General features: G+C 42.8%; 1 protein-coding gene across 1 annotated transcript; it reads right to left on the reverse strand.

The window, feature by feature from the left end:
• Positions 1–301: 301 nt before the first annotated feature.
• Positions 302–13,035, reverse strand: LOC106582732 (monocarboxylate transporter 1). The gene is made up of 5 exons (XM_014166106.2): positions 12,729–13,035; positions 8,455–8,723; positions 3,306–3,449; positions 1,181–1,966; positions 302–1,027 (listed from the first exon to the last, which is right to left on the reverse strand). The coding sequence occupies exons 2-5, from the start codon at positions 8,669–8,671 to the stop codon at positions 768–770; spliced, it is 1,407 nt and encodes a 468-aa protein (XP_014021581.1). The 5' UTR covers positions 8,672–8,723; positions 12,729–13,035; the 3' UTR covers positions 302–767.
• Positions 13,036–20,443: the final 7,408 nt, after the last annotated feature.

Raw genomic sequence — 20,443 nt, forward strand, 5'->3', positions numbered from 1 at the left:
CCTTCCCATAATAGTGCAGGCTGTTATGGCAGCAAAGGTGGGAACCAACTTCATATTAATGCCCATGATTTTGGAATGAGATGTTCGACGAGCAGGTGTCCAAATACTTTTGGTCATGAAGTGTAGAAATCATTTGTTAAAGCAGGAGTAATTGTTGTTAAGTTGTATTGAATAACATTGTGAATACATGTCATATCAAGAGACTACACCTGATTATTCATGTAACTCACTAACAGTGTTACTTTAAGGCCAGGTTTTTAGAAATGCTTTCAGAGAGAAAGAAACCTGACATGACAGTGTGAACAAAATGTTATAGTGATTTATTAAAGCTTCTAAAAGTTCTATAGCCATTCCATTTTTTTCACAGAATAATAAATTGCAGTTATATAAAAGTGCATTTATGAAATTCCAAACACAGTATAAACAAATGACCTGTATGTAATAATATTCAAAAATATATCACAACACTTATGCAGAAAATGGACCATCTGGAGTCCAGATTGATAAAATAGAGTATATTCTTGCAGGGCGGCAGTACATTTCAGTAGAAATTGCATGCCTATATCATACATAAGTGTATCTTGCTCCAGTCATATTATACTAATAATACATTATTCAATGACAGAAGTGGAAATGGGGCTGAGAATTATCTTTACATGAAATCTGCTACATGGCAAGGACTTGAACTGAATGAATTTGATGTCTACGTTATCTAATTGACTGTATTGCGATGACATCAAATTCACACATTCACATGGTAATGAGAGTTAGACTGTGTCTTCTGCAGTTTTTGCCTCATCAAATGCTCTCAACCTGTCGTTCCTGGCTTCTTTGGCAGCATTGTCCTTGTTGGACTCTTCTTCTTTTTCCTCCAGATTAGCCTTCATTTCCTCCTCCCTTTTCTCTTTCTGCAACAACCGGTAGTTTATACCCATCCCCACAAACAGGAACACACTGGCAATAATAAGGACCACCCCACAGCTCTGGTAGGTGTATTGGTAGTCATTGTAAATGTCTTTGAATTTACCTGTCGAAAAACAAAAGATTAACTTATGATACAATTTACAATTAATAGTCTTTACTTTTCATAAAAATTAACCAGTTAGATGATTGTGTGTCTTTATATAGAAACAAGGTGCGTAACTAAACTACAAATACATGTATGTGTGCACATACTCACCTAGCAAAGGGGGTCCTAACAAGACAGGCCCACACTCCACGATGGTGACCAGTCCCACTGCACTGGAGAAACGCTGGCTTCCCACCAGGTCTATGAGTGTCTCAAACAGCACAGCACTCAGCCAGCCGAAGGCAAAGCCAAAGAAGATGGCATAGATAACAAAGCCTGTGTAGTCCACGGAGATGGGGGCCAGGATGTGGCACACGCCATTCAACAGCACAGAGCAGGCAAAGAAGTACTGCACCCTGGGTCGTATCCACTTGGTATTGGCCACAATGCCCATGGAGGGCCGGGCCACCATGTCCACAAAGGCCAGGATAGACAGCAGGAAGGCTGCTTTCTCTTTGGGGATGTCCCTGCTCTTGGCGAAGTTACTGAGGAACACCAGTGGGGAGAAGAGGCCAAAGAACATGATGACGTTACCCATGAGGTAGAGCACAAAGCCCCGGTGTTTGAACAGCGAGAGGTCAATAAAACTGTTGCACTTCTGCCCACATGTCATACTCTCTTTGGCAACATCTTCACTTTTCAAGGAAGACTGTGGTTTTGGTTCGATGGGTCTCATGAGAGAGCCAGCCACGCAGCAGTTGAACAGCAGGCCTCCCAGGATCAGGAAGCTTCCCCTCCAGCCAAACTGGTCAAATAACCAACTGTTGAGTGGGGCCAGGGTGGACAGGAACACCGGGCTGCCTGCCATGGCGATTCCATTGGCGATAGGCCGCTTATGGTAGAAGTACTTCCCAATCATAGTAAGGGCTGGGTTCAGATTGAATGCCAGTCCCAAGCCTGTTGAAATAAATGTATAACAGTTCAAAAAATATTTATGTTTAGTGAATTCCCATTGGTTTTAGTCTAGACACAGGCTACGAGAGTCGTGATAGAGATCCTAAAGAGTTCCCTAGAGGGCGATAAAGGTCCTTAACAGAAAAAAACAAATTGTGATCATAAATGAAAGAGGCCTACCTCTGACAAAGGTTGAAACAGTACTCATATTTAAGTAAAAGTAAAGATAACTTAACCTCGGATCCAACCCTTTTTTCAATTTTCACCTAAAATGACATACCCAAATCTAACTGCCTGTAGCTCAGGACATGCATATTCTTGATACCATTTGAAAGGAAACACATTGAAGTTTGTGGAAATGTGAAATTAATGTAGGAGAATATAACACATTAGATCTGGTAAAAGATAATGCAAAGAAAAAAGCATGAGTTTTTTTTGTATTTTTTGTACCATCATCTTTGAAATGAAAGAGAAAGGCCATAATGTATTATTCCAGGCCAGGTGCAATTTAGACTTTGGGCACTAGATGGCATCAGTGTATGTGCAAAGTTTTAGACTGATCCAATGAACCTTTGCATATCTGTTCAAAAGGTTGTATCAAGACCACCCAAATGTGCCTAATTGGTTAATTCATACATTTTCAAGTACATAATTGTGCACCCTTCACAAACAATAGCATGGTATTATTTCACTGTAGTAGTTACTGTAAATTGGACAGTGCAGTTAGATTAACAAGAATTGAAGCTTTCTGCCAATATCATATGTCTATGTCCTGGGATTTTTTGGTTTGTTTCAATCTCATGATAATCATATCAGCTCAACCGTCCCATTAGAAAATAATAAGTAAAAGTGAAAGTCACCCAGCAAAAAGTCTCAAAGTATCTGGTTTTAAATGTACTTAAGTACAGTGGTGGAAAAAGTACTAAATTCTCATAAAAGTAAAACGTAAAAGGAAATGCTTATACATCAAGTTCCTTATATTACGCAAACTAGACGGGACAATTTTTTCTTTCTTTCTTTTTTCTTTATTTTATTGATGGACAGCCAGTACCACATTCCAACACTCAGACATAACAAAGTATTTATGTTTAGTGAGTCCGCCAGATCAGAAGCAGTAGGGATGACAATGCGTTATATTGATAATTGTGTGAATAGGACCATATTGCTGTCCTGCCTGAGTTAATATTTTTGGGTGTGAGGGAAAATGTATGGGAGTAAAAAGTACATATTGTCTTTAGGAATGTAGTTGTCAAGAATATAAATAATAAAGTACAGATACCCCACAAAACTACCTAAGTAGCACTTCAAAGTATTTTACTTAGTTACTTTATATATCACTGACCTCCGACCACTCCCACACAGAAGTACAGTCCTTCCACTGAGTTGCAGAAGGAGGCAGAAATCAGTCCACACCCAGACAGGAATCCTCCACACATCATGACTGGACGACTCCCATACTTATTAACCAGGATACTGCTGATAGGACCTGAGACAAAACACAAACATCACAAATGACAAATGCAATCCAAACAGTCAAGATGGTTCACGCGTTGGGAAAAGTTACATTAGGCAAATATGCCCAAGCAAAACTGACTATACCATTATGACTATTGAAATCAAATTTTGACGACCTTTATAGGATGGCAGAATCACATTTTGAATTCCTTTCTCTTTATTAACATGGTTTTAAATATGTTCATAGAGAAGATTCCTTTCTTTATTCAAAACGTGAAAAAGGGAAATACTGTATAATAAGAAAAGCCAGATAACTTGAGAGATATGTTATATTTGACCACTAGAGTTCCCCAAAGCCACTGTTCTGAGAAACACCGGTGCAGCCAGAGAATCAACACAACTTGTGCAATGATTTCTCTCACTGCAGCACTGCAGCAATTTCTCTGGTCTAGCAACTGTTCGCAATGCAATCTCACACCAAACAAGACAATCACAATGAAATTGTGAGGTGACGCTACGGTTTGTGTATTCCTAACGTATGTGCCGAGAATGACAAAAGAAGAAGTCTCTAAAGAGCACTTCAGAACTAGGCTACTGTAAAATCCTGCTTCATTCTGCTCTGTGGGTGATAATGTGTGTGCAGGATGATGATGTGTGTGTGTGTGTGTGTGTGTGTGTGTAAGAGAGAGGTTTTGTATAGAAAAAAAAAGTTGAAAGTACTTGGACACAATTAGGACTGAAACCATAAAGTACATTGCATTTGATGTCCACTGTCTCCAAGCAGCATACTTAGCACAACATAAATACAGTAGAGTAGGCTACACTTAATGCGTCCGCATGCTTCCCAGCCAAAACAGTTTGTGCATATATTATGATGACATTTGGTGACGTTTTTGTTTGTTTTGGACTTTGGTAAGGGTTTTGTTGGCTGTTCGGGCACACAACATTTTTTCTCAAGGCCAGTCGAAGTTCGGGAGCCAAAGTCTACACCCCTTCATCGGTGACTGGTCAACATTAGGGATTCTTCAATAAAGTCTTTGTTGTCATTCAACAAGAGACAACTAGTTTTCATGAAAAATACTGCATCAAACATCATGTTAGTCATTTAGCAGACGCTCTTATCCAGAGCGACTTACAGTAGTACTAATGAGTGCATACATTTATCGTACTTTTTCGTACTGTTCCCAAGTGGGAATCGAACCAACAACCCTGATGTTGCAAGAGCTATGCTCTACCTACATCTTAATTAGATGTAAAACTGCGCAACTAAGATCTCCTTGGCAAAAAATGTATGACAGATTTCTTGAGTTATCTTCGATTAATTGTGACTATTTTGAGAACTGGCTATCGCGTCTCAAAATGGACAAACAGTACTATTGCCGATTCATTTTTTTCAAGCAAAGGTCTTCTAAGGGAGTATGCAAGCACACTTTTCGGTTCGCCTAGCCGACATCAGCTAGACACCAGCTGCACTGAGGCATGGTGACTCCTTTAGGCAGACTCATTCCCTATGGGTATCCTACCATAAGTCCCATGTAATAGTAAATACTATCCCTTCATTTTGAAACAATACATTAAAAGGGAAATTACCTTTGTTCCACCCATTGTACCACCGATGTCTGAATATACAGTTTATTGTCTATTGGTGACTTGAATAACATACTCCACATTTTTCTAATCAATGATGGCCTCAGGTTCACCCCACAGTCTACTACTACAGTATATGCCCTATTATCTCCCCTTCTGGAAACATTGGAGGCTGTTCACAATATCATCATTTTGCTATTGTCTTAGACTGCAACATATTCATTCCAATAAGGTGTGGCTGAATCTGAGGTTTTGGCAACACCAATTCAAGGTAACTACGGATCATAAACTGAGCCTAACCACAGCTAGCTCACTACACTATGTGAACATATGCCTACTCTCTGTCTGCATGCCCACTCTCTGTCTGGCTTACAACAACAGGGCCAAAATGGGAGCGAAGATCGACGTGGAAGATGCTTCAGCCTCCCTGCCAAATCTCGGCACCACTGAAGGAACCTAAATAGAATGTGACAGTTTTTATTTAGAGGTTGTCCAGACTCATTTGCCAGCTCGGAACATGACAAAGGCTTCTTAGATTGTAATGCAGGCGAGGCTAAACTCCAACAAAGAGCCTGTCCCCTCCCTTTACAAAGAAGAGCTGGTGAGGGGGGAAAAAGTCTGAGGAGGTAGCCTATGACCAAACCTGACAATGTAAGACATTATGAGAAGGATAGGATAGGTAAGAAATTCAAGAGGGGACAAGAGGACTACGTCCCATTATTCAGTAAATGTATTAATTTTCCATAACATGATTTTTTTTTATAGCATTCATGGATGACTCACAAATACTATTCAATAAATTGTTATGGCAACTTACAGTTAAATAAGGCAAGCAACACAAGCCATTTTCTGTAGCGCATGAACGCCTACCTATCAAAAATGTTACATGTATGGATTGCCACTGTGCTGCTACTTGGTCTTTGGGAGTCTAGGTAGGTTACTGTTAAGTACTTCAAGACAACTGTAAAAAAAAGAAGGTATTTCTAAAAACAATTGATTCAATGACTCATTGAACTACAATCTAGAAGAACACATATTGTGTGCTGTGTACCGTTGGCCATCACTCCCATTATAAGGCTTGCCAGGACTGGGTTGTAGACGTCATTAGGGTCTGAGTCTGACAGGACCTGTGTATTCTGGTCCTGTAGAGGGGTTAGAGGTTGTGGGCTTACACAGTAATGTGTTCCTCATCATGCACAGGCAGTAATGTGTCCAGAACCTAGCTAACATGCAACCTACTCAGAGCTCAGAGAGGGGGAACTGGGATCTCCTGGGAACCATCTGAGACATTCTTACTGCATGACCCAGTGACCTGGCTTTCACCCATGCAGCTCCTGAACGTGTGCCTGAGCTAGGTGTCATCTTTTGAAGGAATGTACTGCTGAACAATAAATAGCAGTGATTCACTGATCTGGTGGGGGGCAGCCACGGCAGCTTTGTACTTCAGTAGGGTTAATGACTGCTTATCCATCTGAGTGGACTATACTTACACACATGATGCCGGTCGCTTATATACTAAGTTAGGAATATGGTTCCAAAATCATTCAAGAATTCATAAAGTGCTGCTATTACTGAAGCTTGACCTACTATACTGTGTATATAGTTTGTGCTACTACACGTGAAACATACCGGCACTAATCCTCTCATGAGTTCAGTATTTTGGTAATTACTCGTACAGTTGTTTTTCTTACACGTTATTGTAAACAGGCAATACTACTAAGCCGGCTGAAAACGCTGGCAATTTGTGCAGTTAATAACAATGTTTAGTAACTTTTACGAGACAACACCGCACCAGTTTATTACATTCATCTCCCCTCCTGGAGAGAACACAGACAATGCCGACAACGCTTTGTTACCTGATGCCAGACCTCGTCTTGAGGGACAAGGGGCATGAGAAGGAGAGTCCCTCTGATTACTGTTCTGTGTGTGTGTGTGTGTGTGTGTGTGTGTGTGTGTGTGTGTGTGTGTGTGTGTGTGTGTGGTTTGAATGTCATGCAGATGAAAAGAGGCGTATCACCGGTTTACTGGGCAGACCTGTAGAACATCACCCAGCATTTGATTCACCCCAGTCCCCGCTGGTACAGGAAGCCAGACCAACCGACACACTCACAGTGGTCTGCCTGACTTTCATGTTGGCCATTTCATCTCCTCAGCCTCAGATGTCACCTGGGACAACATTGATGTGATCAGAGCATTGACAAGCGCACTGGAAAGAGAGGAACCGCATCCACAGAGAATCAGGAGACAGACACCGTTGCACTGTTAAAGACGTTGCTTCTGAAGAGTAAAAGCATTCCCATTTCATTTCATTTCAAAGACAGTGGTTTGATTCAGGCCTCACCGTCTCGTTTTGGACAATACACTTCATCTTGATGTGGTGCCCAGTGACCTCACTCCACATAGTCAATGGGTGGGAAACTATGGGAGCTCTGTATGACTGAAGAAAAGAAGGTGCATGAACGGTCCACTGAGCAAAAGGTAGAGTGTATTCTTCAATTGCATTCGCACTGAAAGGTATACCGAGAATACGGAGGTCTAACATAGGCTTCCAGATCCAGGCATGTTAAAAGGAGCGGTCAGAGCATGAAGGACGATGGTAGACATTTTCTAAGATGTTGTCGTATCGATCATTCACATTTTTTTGCATCAAATAAAATATCTAAAAGAAAGCCAAATTGAAGTTTCCAAAGTCTCAAACGTCATCTGGAGAGCTGTAGGAGGATATGGTGCGACACGATTTGGGACACATGCTTAATGATCTAAAGTAGCTAAAAGGTGTCAGTAGCACTTAAAAATGATCATCACCATTCCCTTCATGGGATTACCAAGCTTTAGAAGGACACTACTGAGGTGTTTAGCAGCTGTTATTACTGATGACAATATCAATGTAGCTAATGGGCTCTTAGGCAGCGGTTACACGCTGCCAACAACAGGTCTGGGATGAAGTAGCGTTTGTTTTCTATAAAATATTTTAGCTGTGCTTGATTGAGTTTGCCTGGCGCAATGGAACCAATTAAATGGTCGCCTGGGCCGTTCCCTGCCAAGGTTCAATCAAAAGCTCAATGTATTGGAAAGAAGGCAAATACCCTTTGAACCCAGGTCTGTTACACAATGCTCCACTACTCACTCTGGCTGTGCATCTTACAGCTCACTTCTGCTACACACCATCTCATCACACTAGCTCTCCCTACTGGGAAATTAACACATTCCGTTTGCAATTGTAATATGTTCCATGGCATGTAAAATTTGTAATGTATTTAGGAACAAAAAATGCACTCCATTCTTGCTTTTCAGGCGTTTGTGAAAGCAAAGATGGTTGGAGTACACTTTTAACATGTTAGAATTTAATTTGTGTGAAAAAATATGTTATTGTGTTATTATTGTATATCCAAAACGTTTTTAACATGTACATTTCTGGGAGTGGTGTACTATTTCATTTTCCAGCTCACCTCCAGCGTACATGACTGCCAGCATGATGGAGGAGATCCAGGACACCTGGCTGCTGGAGCAGTCGAAGATGACCTCGATCTCCTTGAAGAAGACAGTGATGGACTTGGGAAAGGCAAAGGAGAAGCCGATGGAGATGAAGGCTCCCACCACCACCGCCCAGCCCCAGCCCCCCTCTGGAGGGGTGTACCCCTGGGGTCCTCCAATGGCAGGCGGCATGGCTGCTGCTCACCAAGCTCCTCAGCACAGGACCCTACACAGCAATGGGCACCTGTTGGAGAAAGATGAATAAAGTTTTCAGAAACATGTCATCATTTAAACAAAGCTAGAACTGTACTTTTTTTTATGAATCAAACTATGTTAACAACGTTTCACAATGTGAACACAAACATTAATCACAAAAGTAAATATGTATGTTCAAGGAAGAGTTTTTCTTTACTGTTAAGGTCAGATCAATTAAAATATAATTTCATTTGTCACATGCTTCGGAAAGAACAGGTGTAGACCAACAGTGAAATGCTTACTTACGGGCCCTTCTCAACAATGCAGCGAGAAAGAAAATAGAGAAATAATAGAAAAGTAAAACACGTGGCAAATATTTTTTGCCCGTGCTGATGACATCTATATAGGTCCACCAGTACAGGACTAGTAAAGGCCCAGTCCAATACTCTTGTGAATTTTCTTGAGTGTTTACCAGCATTTGTAACGTGAGTCTGATCATTTTCTGTACAAAACAGTTAATCCGATAATAGTTGTGGAATATAAAAAATAAAAAAATATTGCTTAGTCTAACTGAAATGGTCTACTCATTTATTTTCCATAGATGCTTTTATGCAGAGCAACTCACCATCCTCACATCACAGCATTACAAACCACTTGATGTCTCAATTACTGTATTCTGTTTTTCTTCATGTTGATGGAAAGTCTACATGTACAAACCTAGATGACCAGCCTATATACACAATACAGTAATGCACATTTACATTAAGTGGTTTGTAAGGATGGTAAATTAATACTGCACAAAAAGTGGTTGTTGCCCATAACTTTGCACCTTTTGATGTAAATGTTTGAGGACAGGGTTTTGTTCTTTCTGGATCCCATTAGAATGACAATCGCAGAGAAAGGGACAGGGCAACAACTCTTACAATTCCAACTATTGAATACTGCAGAATACTGTTCTTAATTATACAACTACCTTTTTTGCCAAAGTGGAGATGATGAAAAAAATGTTTTTAATACTAGTTAAAGGCCCAGTGCACTACTTTTGAGAACAAAATTTTTCTTCAAAAAAGTCTATTTTTTATATATATATATTTTTTTAATTCTGATTTTTCAGGGGGTCCTGCAGCACCCTCAGCACCCCTACTTCCTGCGGCTATGTTTGGTAGATATCACAGGTGTGTCATGGTCATTTGCTTCAGTGAATTAATGTTATTGCAACAAGAACTAAATATCAAACAGTGAGAGGGGTAAGGCATGCATGAAAATGTCCTGTTAACATCAATGGTTTGATCATTTAAATGTTGACTTAAAAACGGGCAATCAGCAGTTGCTTATTAACGTATAAACGCTTCTTGAGGTTAGTTCATCTGTCGTACCCCATCAGAGCCCAAAATATAAGCTTGTTTTACTCCAACGTTTGTAAACAAAGTCAATCTAAATGAACAGGCTCCACTGCCTGTTTGTTTCCATTTTGGAAAGAAGCCTCAAAACATGGTTAAAACGATCATTTTGAAATCATGGATAGTCAGTCCTTGCATCCATAGATCCGTCTATGAATTTGATAGAGGTTACATTTTTCCAGCCCCACCCCTCAGCTTCTTACCAAAACAGGGTTTGGGGAGTACGCTTTGTTATTGGTTTGACTGCTGATTGCCGCTTTAAATAGTTTCATCTTTAGGCCATTTGCATGATTATTTCTTACCAGTGTATGAAACGCAGAATCCATAACTTCATCCTCCGTATTTCTCAAGTAAATGGATGAATTGTATTGGCCAGAAAGATGCATCCTGAAAAGCCCAATATTGACTGTGTGGGTGACATTTCTGGAGCTGGTTTTTACACCTACTGTAATTCCAGCCGTCCATTATACTCCCACGGCTCCTCACTTCTGAGCTGATGAATACAGGCCCATCTCCAGAGTCACATGGCTTATTGTATTGTTTACACTGGGGAGCCCATCCACAGTGCAAATTGATCAAACCATGAATATATGTTATATTTAGCTTCCTCCAAAGCTAAGGGCTATGCTTTCATAAAGAGAGTAATGATTTAGAGCTTCTGCATGTTCTGTGGAGAGGACTCTTGATCTAAACAAAGTGATGGCCCGCTGTGGTGGTGAAAACAATATAGGATTAGCAGTTTGTGTACTGTACAGTGGTGCCTCTATCTTTCCAGAGTTTTGAGAAATTGGGACGCTAAGCTGAGAGTTGAGCTGGGGTGATATGATTGCATTGATTAAATACTGAAGTTTTGGAGGAAAGTGGGGTGTTTTCTTTTCAAAAGACCATTTTTTCCTCGTAACACTGTCCAGACAGCGCTTTGATGCAAAGGTAATATAATGACTCAATGACCTACAGTGGGCTTATATATGACAGCCTTTGAGTTTCTCGTTTGAACACAAACATTTTTCAGGATGGACTATGTGGTATACAGAAAACCCATTAATGTTGGCTACAACATGTTGCATGTTGCACAGTGTAACAGGAATTTCCAGGTAAACAAAAAGGAGAGCAGTCGTTGATAAAATCAATCAAAGAGCTGTCTGTTTTATTACAATTTGCAACATGGAATTTAACCTAGATATAGGAAAGGTTAAGGGGGATACCTAGTCAGTTGTACAACTGAATGCACGCAACTGAAAAGGCTGCCATTGGAGTCTCTTAAAGTCATTCACCGTGCCATGCTGGTTTACAATGTTCCTTTGTTAGCGGCTGTAGAGAGAGAAAGGAAAAAGAAGACGGTGTTCCCTATTAACTTCAACTAAACCAGGCCATGCAGTTATATTGCACAGGAGTTTGCACATATCCAAAGTGCACTTATCAGGAGTGGACTGCACTGTTAAATAGGTGTGAGAATGCAATGTACGGGGGTGTCCTCTTACAGCCGTCACTTCCTGCCCAGGGAACAAAGGTCAGCAAAAAAGATATGTCTCTGTCTGAAAATAGTCTTTACACTTTCAACAGGCAGTCTCTCAATCCTTACATGTTTGTGCTAGAGCACAGGGCACACCCGCCGTGTACACTTTGTACATTCTGTGCATGGGGTCAGGGAATTCGTTGAGTCCCACACGAACAACACTGTGTAATGATATTCTGTTTTAATTCATGAATGGAGGAGAAAAATCAGGACAAAGACAATGTATATTAACGATTTATAAACACATCAAGGTTATAAATAATGAAATGAACAAGGGTGGCAATTTCCTCCACTCAAGAAGAATGAAAACTTTGCAGACTCTTTAGTTGAAAACTCATTTTGACCCTGCTTTCTAGGTTTACCATGTGCAGCCAGCATGCATGGAGGATGAAATATGAGTCATGGGAACATGGGTAATGGAGAATGGCCCCCTCATTGGCTAAAGTTCTGTAATAAGCAGCCAAAGTGGGAGGCCTGACAGTGCCACGTGAGATGGAATATGCTGCTTCAAACGTGCCAGCGGCACATGTGCTCGGCGCTAGACGATATTAGCTGTGCTACAACAAGGTCTATGTCTTATTATATAAAAGGTTAAATCCCTAGCAGACATCTTGTTGCTTCAGAGAGGCGCACAAGCCCGGTGATCAGAAGCCCCAGGACTTTAAGCGAACATGGTCCCCCCCAAATGGATGTGTGACTAACAGAAACTAATGTGGATCAGGTCAGGACAAAAGTTGGGTTGTTGGACCAATATTAGGTTATTTCAGTATGCTCTTCTAAAGCCTACGATATAAGCAGTGAAATTTAGGTTGAAGGCTTGGTAGGAATGAGGAGGCCTATAGTTTTGTAGTAGGCGATCCCCATTGATTTCCATTGCAGCCATGCCTCAAACATCCTCCTCATTGCTATAATGACTCCAAAGTGAGCCATCATGATCATGACCATCTGTCAATGCTTTTCAGGGCATGAACAATGAAAGAAATTGCAACGTTTTTTTTTCTCCCCCGTCACTCACATAACAACCTGTCATACTGTAGGTGTCACATCAAACGTATAAGTGAGATGCCCCTATCTTTTCCCACGTCTACACATTGACATCTCAGAGCTAATGCAGATGGATGTATGGGTTGCATCTTACCTTGCCAGCAGCTCTTTCTAAATCCAGATGAGCTCTGCAGGCTGAGATGGGGAGCTCTCACTGAGGCACTTCAGCGCAGGACAGACTGCATACTATATCCTAAGTGGATCTGTGGAAGAAGCAGAGACCTCTGCAGAAGTCTGGTCCAGAAAGTCTGAGAGACAGTCCCAAACTATAATTAATACTTCAGAGTCAGCATAAGGGCTAGTCTGTGAAGTGGAAGTGGACAAAAGTTTGGTTAATTCAGTGGCCAGATCAAACAGCTGGGTCGGCCAAGGCACTAGAGTGCTAACTGGTGAGGTCAGTCCAGCCAGCCAGCCTCTTATTGGTTGTTTGAAGATTAGAGCCGTGCCCCTGAAATGTTTTCCCCTCCTCCTTGTCATGTGTCTCCACTCCAGCCCACACCAACTGCAGTACTGACCCTACAGGAGACATCAAAGAGTGCGATACACACTAAAGTCTGGGCTTAAAAATCTAATCAAAATGTATTGGTCACATACACATATTTAAGCAGATGTTATTAAAGTTGTAGCAAAATGCTTGTGTTCCTAGCTGTTGCGCCTTCTTCACCACACAGTCTGCATGCGTGGAACAATTCAGATTGATGTGTACGCTGAAGAACATGCTCAAAAAAATAAAGGGAACACTAAAATAACACATCCTAAATCTGAATAAATGAAATAATCTTATTAAATACTTTTTTCTTTACATAGTTGAATGTGCTGACAACAAAATCACACAAAAATAATCAATGGAAATCCAATTTATCAACCCATGGAGGTCTGGATTTGGAGTCACACTCAAAATTAAAGTGGAAAACCACACTACAGGCTGATCCAACTTTGATGTAATGTCCTTAAAACAAGTCAAAATGAGGCTCAGTAGTGTGTGTGGCCTCCACGTGCCTGTATGACCTCCCTACAACGCCTGGGCATGCTCCTGATGAGGTGGCGGATGGTCTCCTGAGGGATCTCCTCCCAGACCTGGACTAAAGCATCCGCCAACTCCTGGACAGTCTGTGGTGCAACGTGGCGTTGGTGGATGGAGCGAGACATAATGTCCCAGATGTGCTCTATTGGATTCAGGTCTGGGGAACGGGCGGGCCAGTCCATAGCATCAATGCCTTCCTCTTGCAGGAACTGCTGACACACTCCAGCCACATGAGGTCTAGCATTGTCTTGCATTAGGAGGAACCCAGGGCCAACCGCACCAGCATGTGGTCTCACAAGGGGTCTGAGGATCTCATCTCGGTACCTAATGGCAGTCAGGCTAACTCTGGCGAGCACATGGAGGGCTGTGCGGCCCCCTAAAGAAATGCCACCCCACACCATGACTGACCCACCGCCAAACCGGTCATGCTGGAGGATGTTGCAGGCAGCAGAACGTTCTCCACGGCGTCTCCAGACTCTGTCACGTCTGTCACATGTGCTCAGTGTGAACCTGCTTTCATCTGTGAAGAGCACAGGGCACCAGTGGCGAATTTGCCAATCTTGGTGTTCTCTGGCAAATGCCAAACATCCTGCACGGTGTTAGGCTGTAAGCACAACCCCCACCTGTGGACGTCAGGCCCTCATACCACCCTCATGGAGTCTGTTTCTGACCGTTTGAGCAGACACATGCACATTTGTGGCCTGCTGGAGGTCATTTTGCAGGGCTCTGGCAGTGCTCCTCCTGCTCCTCCTTGCACAAAGGCGGAGGTAGCGGTCCTGCTGCTGGGTTGTTGCCCTCCTACGGCCTCCTCCACATCTCCTGATGTACTGGCCTGTCTCCTGGTAGCGCCTCCATGCTCTGGACACTACGCTGACAGACACAGCAAACCTTCTTGCCACAGCTCGCATTGATGTGCCATCCTAGATGAGCTGCACTACCTGAGCCAATTGTGTGGGTTGTAGACTCCGTCTCATGCTACCACTAGAGTGAAAGCACCGCCAGCATTCAAAAGTGACCAAAACATCAGCCAGGAAGCATAGGAACTGAGAAGTGGTCTGTGGTCACCACCTGCAGAACCACTCCTTTATTGGGGGTGTCTTGCTAATTGCCTATAATTTCCACCTGTTGTCTATTCCATTTGCACAACAGCATGTGAAATTTATTGTCAGTGTTGCTTCCTAAGTGGACAGTTTGATTTCACAGAAGTGTGATTGACTTGGAGTTACATTGTGTTGTATAAGTGTTCCCTTTATTTTTTGAGCTATATATATATATATATACACATACACACACACACACACACACACACACACACACACACACACACACACACACACACACACACACATACTGTCACGTCCTGACCAGCAGATGGAGCTGGTGTAGTAGTTTGGGGGTCAGGACGTGGCAGTCTGGTGTGTGTCTTGTGACTCCTGATCAGGAACAGCTGGGAATCGTTGTTCCTGATTGGGAGTCACATATGTAGGAGTTGTTTGTCACTGGGGTTTGTGGGTAATTGTTTCTGTTTGAGTATTTTCCTAACAGGACTGTTTGCTGTCGTTTTGTTCATTTTGTAGTGTTCTCTTGTTTATTTGAATTAAAATTCTAATGATGAACACATCCTCTGCTGCACCTTGGTTCCCTCTTACAGACAGCCGTTACACATACATACATACATACATACATACATACATACACAGTCGTGGCCAAAAGTTGAGAATGACACAAATATACATTTTCACAAAGTTTGCTGCTTCAGTGTCTTGAGATATTTTTGTCAGATGTTACTATGGAATACTGAAGTATAATTACAAGCACTTCATAAGTGTCAAAGGCTTTTATTGACAGTTACATGAAGTTGATGCAAAGAGTCAATATTTGCAGTGTTGACCCTTCTTTTTCAAGACCTCTGGAATCCGCCCTGGCATGCTGTCAATTAACCTCTGGGCCACATCCTGACTGATGGCAGCCCATTCTTGCATAATCAAGGCTTGGAGATTGTCAGAAATTGTGGGTTTTTGTTTGTCCACCCGCCTCTTGAGGATTGACCACAAGTTCTCAATGGGATTAAGGTCTGGGGAGTTTCCTGGCCATGGACCCAAAATATTGATGTTTTGTTCCCCGAGCCACTTAGTTATCACGTTTGCCTTATGGCAAGGTGCTGCATCATGCTGGAAAAGGCATTGTTCGTCACCAAACTGTTCCTGGATGGTTGGGAGAAGTTGCTCTAGGAGGATGTGTTGGTACCATTCTTTATTCATGGCGGTGTTCTAATGCAAAATTGTGAGTGAGCCCACTCCCTTGGCTGAGAAGCAACCCCACACATGAATGGTCTCAGGATGCTTTACTGTTGGCATGACACAGGACTGATGGTAGCGCTCACCTTGTCTTCTCCGGACAAGTTTTTTTCCGGATGCCCCAAACAACCGGAAAGGGGATTCATCAGAGAAAATGACTTTACCTCAGTCCTCAGCAGTCCAATCCCTGTACCTTTTGCAGAATATCAGTCTGTCCCCTGATGTTTTTCCTGGAAAGAAGTGGCTTCTTTGCTGCCCTTGACACCAGGCCATTCTCCAAAAGTCTTCACCTCACTGTGCATGCAGATGCACTCACACCTGCTTGCTGCCATTCCTGAGCAAGCTCTGTACTGGTGCTGCCCCGATCCCACAGCTGAATCAACTTTAGGAGACGGTGCTGGCGCTTGCTGGACTTTCTTGGGTGCCCTGAAGCCTTCTTCACAACAATTGAACCGCTCTCCTTGAAGTTCTTGATGAGCCGATAAAATGGTTGATTTAGGTGCAATCTTACTGGCAGCAATATCCTTGCCTGTGAAGCCCTTTTCGTGCAAAGCAATGATGATGGCACGTGTTTCACTGCAGGTAACCATAGTTGACAGAGGAAGAACAATGATTCCAAGCACCACCCTCCTTTTGAAGCTTCCAGTCTGTTATTTGAACTCATCAGCATGACAGAGTGATCTCCAGCCTTGTCCTCATCAACACTCACACCTGTGTTAATGAGAGAATCACTGACATGATGTCAGCTGATCCTTTTGTGGCAGGGCTGAAATGCAGTGGAAATGTTTCTTTGGGATTCAGTTCATTTGCATGGAAAAGAGGGACTTTGCAATTACCGTAATTTTCGGACTATAAGCCGCAACTTTTTTCCCACGCTTTGAACCTCGTGGCTTAAACAATGACGCGGCTAATATATGGATTTTTCCCGCTTTCAAATTTTCTTTCTCAAAAAGAAACACATTCTGTGACGTGCTCAGTTTTTTGGCGGCATGAAGCTTTCATTAGACCAATGAAATTGCCGAAAGGGTTAAGGTCAAACAACTTTTTTGTTTACTGTTTAGATTAAATCGAGTGCTCAAACTTCCCATCATTCTGATTATGTTAGTCATTTTGTCACGCTGATTCCTGGGGGCACAACAAAGTATTTGCAGCCACTCGACATCAGTGTAAATTGTGCATTTAAGGTGGCGCCTCGTGTTCAGTGGGAGGCTTGGATGACAAGTGGGGAGAAATCCTTCACTAAAACGGGCCGCATGCGAAGAGCAACTTATGGTCAAGTCTGCCAGTGGGTCCTGACACCGTGGAGCATTGTCAAAAAAATCCACTATCATCAACGGGTTTCGAAAGGCTGGACTGCTGCGAGTTGAAGAGGGCTCAGCGGGGGATTTGCCTCCGGATGAAAGTGATGAGAGCGACAATGAAAACGATCCAATATCGGATGAAGCAATTCTGAGGCTATTCAACTCCGACACCGAAGGAGATGACTTCAGTGGTTTCAGTGCACAGGAGGAGGAAGATTGTGACCAATGACTTTCTTGGTAGGCTACTGTTTACAGCTAATATTTTTTTTTTTGTTACAAGCCGTGTTTCCTTAAAGCCTATTTAGTTTTGTTACAAGCCGTGTTTCGTTAAAGCCTATTTATTTTTGTTACAAGCCGTGTTTCGTTAAAGCCTGTGTAAAGTTCATTTGTTTCAATGTACCGGTAGGCACCTGCGGCTTATAGACATGTGCGGCTTATTTATGTTCAAAATATATATATATATATTTTTTTTAATTCAGTGGGTGCGGCTTATATTTGGGTGTGCTTAATAGTCCGGAAATTACGGTAATTGCAATTCATCTGATCACTCTTCAAAACATTCTGGAGTATATGCAAATTGCCATCATACAAACTGAGGCAGCAGAATTTGTGAAAATTAATATTTGTGTCATTCTCAAAACTTTTGGCCACGACTGTATGTATGTATATAAATAAAACTCAGCAAAAAAAAGAAACATCCTCTCACTGTCAACTGCGTTTATTTTCAGCAAACTTAAACGGTGTAAATATTTGTATGAACTGCTCTTCTCTGTGTCACGGAGGCTCTCCGCACTGCTAAAGCTAACTCTCTCTCCTCTGCTCTCATCCTTCTAGACCTATCTGCTGCCTTTGATACCGTGAACCATCAGATCCTCCTCTCCACCCTCTCCGAGCTGGGCATCTCCGGCACCGCGCACGCTTGGATTGCGTCCTACCTGACAGGTCGCTCCTACCAGGTGGCGTGGCGAGAATCTGTCTCCGCACCACGTGCTCTCACCACTGGTGTCCCCCAGGGCTCTGTTCTTGGCCCACTCCTATTCTCGCTATACACCAAGTCACTTGGCTCTGTCATATCCTCACATGGTCTCTCATATCATTGCTATGCAGACGACACACAATTAATCTTCTCCTTTCCCCCTTCTGACAACCAGGTGGCGAATCGCATCTCTGCATGTCTGGCAGACATATCAGTGTGGATGACGGATCACCACCTCAAGCTGAACCTCGGCAAGACGGAGCTGCTCTTCCTCCCGGGGAAGGACTGCCCGTTCCATGATCTCGCCATCACGGTTGACAACTCCCTTGTGTCCTCCTCCCAGAGTGCTAAGAGCCTTGGCGTGACCCTGGACAACACCCTGTCGTTCTCCACCAACATCAAGGCGGTGACCCGATCCTGTAGGTTCATGCTCTACAACATTCGCAGAGTACGACCCTGCCTCACACAGGAAGCGGCGCAGGTCCTAATCCAGGCACTTGTCATCTCCCGTCTGGATTACTGCAACTCGCTGTTGGCTGGGCTCCCTGCCTGTGCCATTAAACCCCTACAACTCATCCAGAACGCCGCAGCCCGTCTGGTGTTCAACCTTCCCAAGTTCTCTCACGTCACCCCGCTCCTCCGCTCTCTCCACTGGCTTCCAGTCGAAGCTCGCATCCGCTACAAGACCATGGTGCTTGCCTACGGAGCTGTGAGGGGAACGGCACCTCCGTACCTTCAGGCTCTGATCAGGCCCTACACCCAAACAAGGGCACTCCGTTCATCCACCTCTGGCCTGCTCGCCTCCCTACCTCTGAGGAAGCACAGTTCCCGCTCAGCCCAGTCAAAACTGTTCGCTGCTCTGGCACCCCAATGGTGGAACAAGCTCCCTCACGACGCCAGGACAGCGGAGTCAATCACCACCTTCCGGAGACACCTGAAACCCCACCTCTTCAAGGAATACCTGGGATAGGATAAAGTAATCCTTCTAACCCCCCCCTTAAAAGATTTAGATGCACTATTGTAAAGTGGTTGTTCCACTGGATATTATAGGTGAATGCACCAATTTGTAAGTCGCTCTGGATAAGAGCGTCTGCTAAATGACTAAAATGTAAATGTAAACATAGCAAGATTCAACAACTGAGACATAAACTGACATAACAAGAGACATAAACAAGTTCCACAGACATTTGACTAACAGAAATGGAATAATGTGTCCCTGAAGAAATGGGGGGGGTCTCTTTAGTGTCCTAAGTTTTCATAACTGTGACCTTAATTGCCTACCGCCTGTAAGCTGTTAGTGTCTTATCGACCATTTCACAGGTACATGGTCATTAATTGTTTATGGTTCATTGAACAAGCATGGAAAACAGTATTTAGACCCTTTACAATGTAGATCTGTGAAGTTATTTGGATTTTTACGTATTATCTTTGGTAGACAGGGTCCTGAAAATGGGACGTTTCTTTTTTTTCAGAGAGAGAGAGAGAGAGAGAGAGAGAGAGAGAGAGATATTGTATTATACAGGGCATATTTGGAAAAGAGACCTAGGCGTATAAATGTTTTCCCTGTTAAATTAAAGGTGAAATAAAAATAAATATATAGGATATATCGAAAGTCAGAGCAGTCAGACAACTTTCTCCCTCATAAGCAGCTTGTATTGCTCACTTCTGGCCTCAAATCATTCTGATCACTTCAGAGATTGCTTTAGGCGAGGCCTTAGTCCAACTCCCTCAGGTGTCATTTTGTTTTCTATGCTCAGGGCCTGGGAAAGGAAACATCTCCGAGCACTGCAGGAGGTTAAACAAACATAGAGCACTACTGTTTTGTAATCAGCACTGATTGCTTGTAGGAAACCACCAGGTGACATCATAGCACTGACGGCTATTGAACAGCAACCTCTGGTCCTTGGTTTATTTCGTTGTCCCTCCCCTCATTAGAATCTAATGAGGACTTCTGAGACATTCCATAGGGAGGATGGAGGATGTGACTGTCTGCTCCACCCACTACACAACAATTGCACAACTACCAGCCAGGTTATCAGCTATGTGACATGTCCACCAAAAAATATGTCCTCCTATGCATTTCAGTGAACAGTAGTTTTGCATATCATGGCTTTGGGGCAATTCTTTCTACTAAGCCATTCAGGTAATACCGGATTGCATAATTAATCCTTCCCATAATCTTTTTCTTTACTTCCAATCAGGGCCATTTCT

Source organism: Salmo salar, chromosome ssa22 (genome assembly GCF_905237065.1).
Source record: "Salmo salar chromosome ssa22, Ssal_v3.1, whole genome shotgun sequence".
NCBI classification, from domain to species: domain Eukaryota; kingdom Metazoa; phylum Chordata; class Actinopteri; order Salmoniformes; family Salmonidae; genus Salmo; species Salmo salar.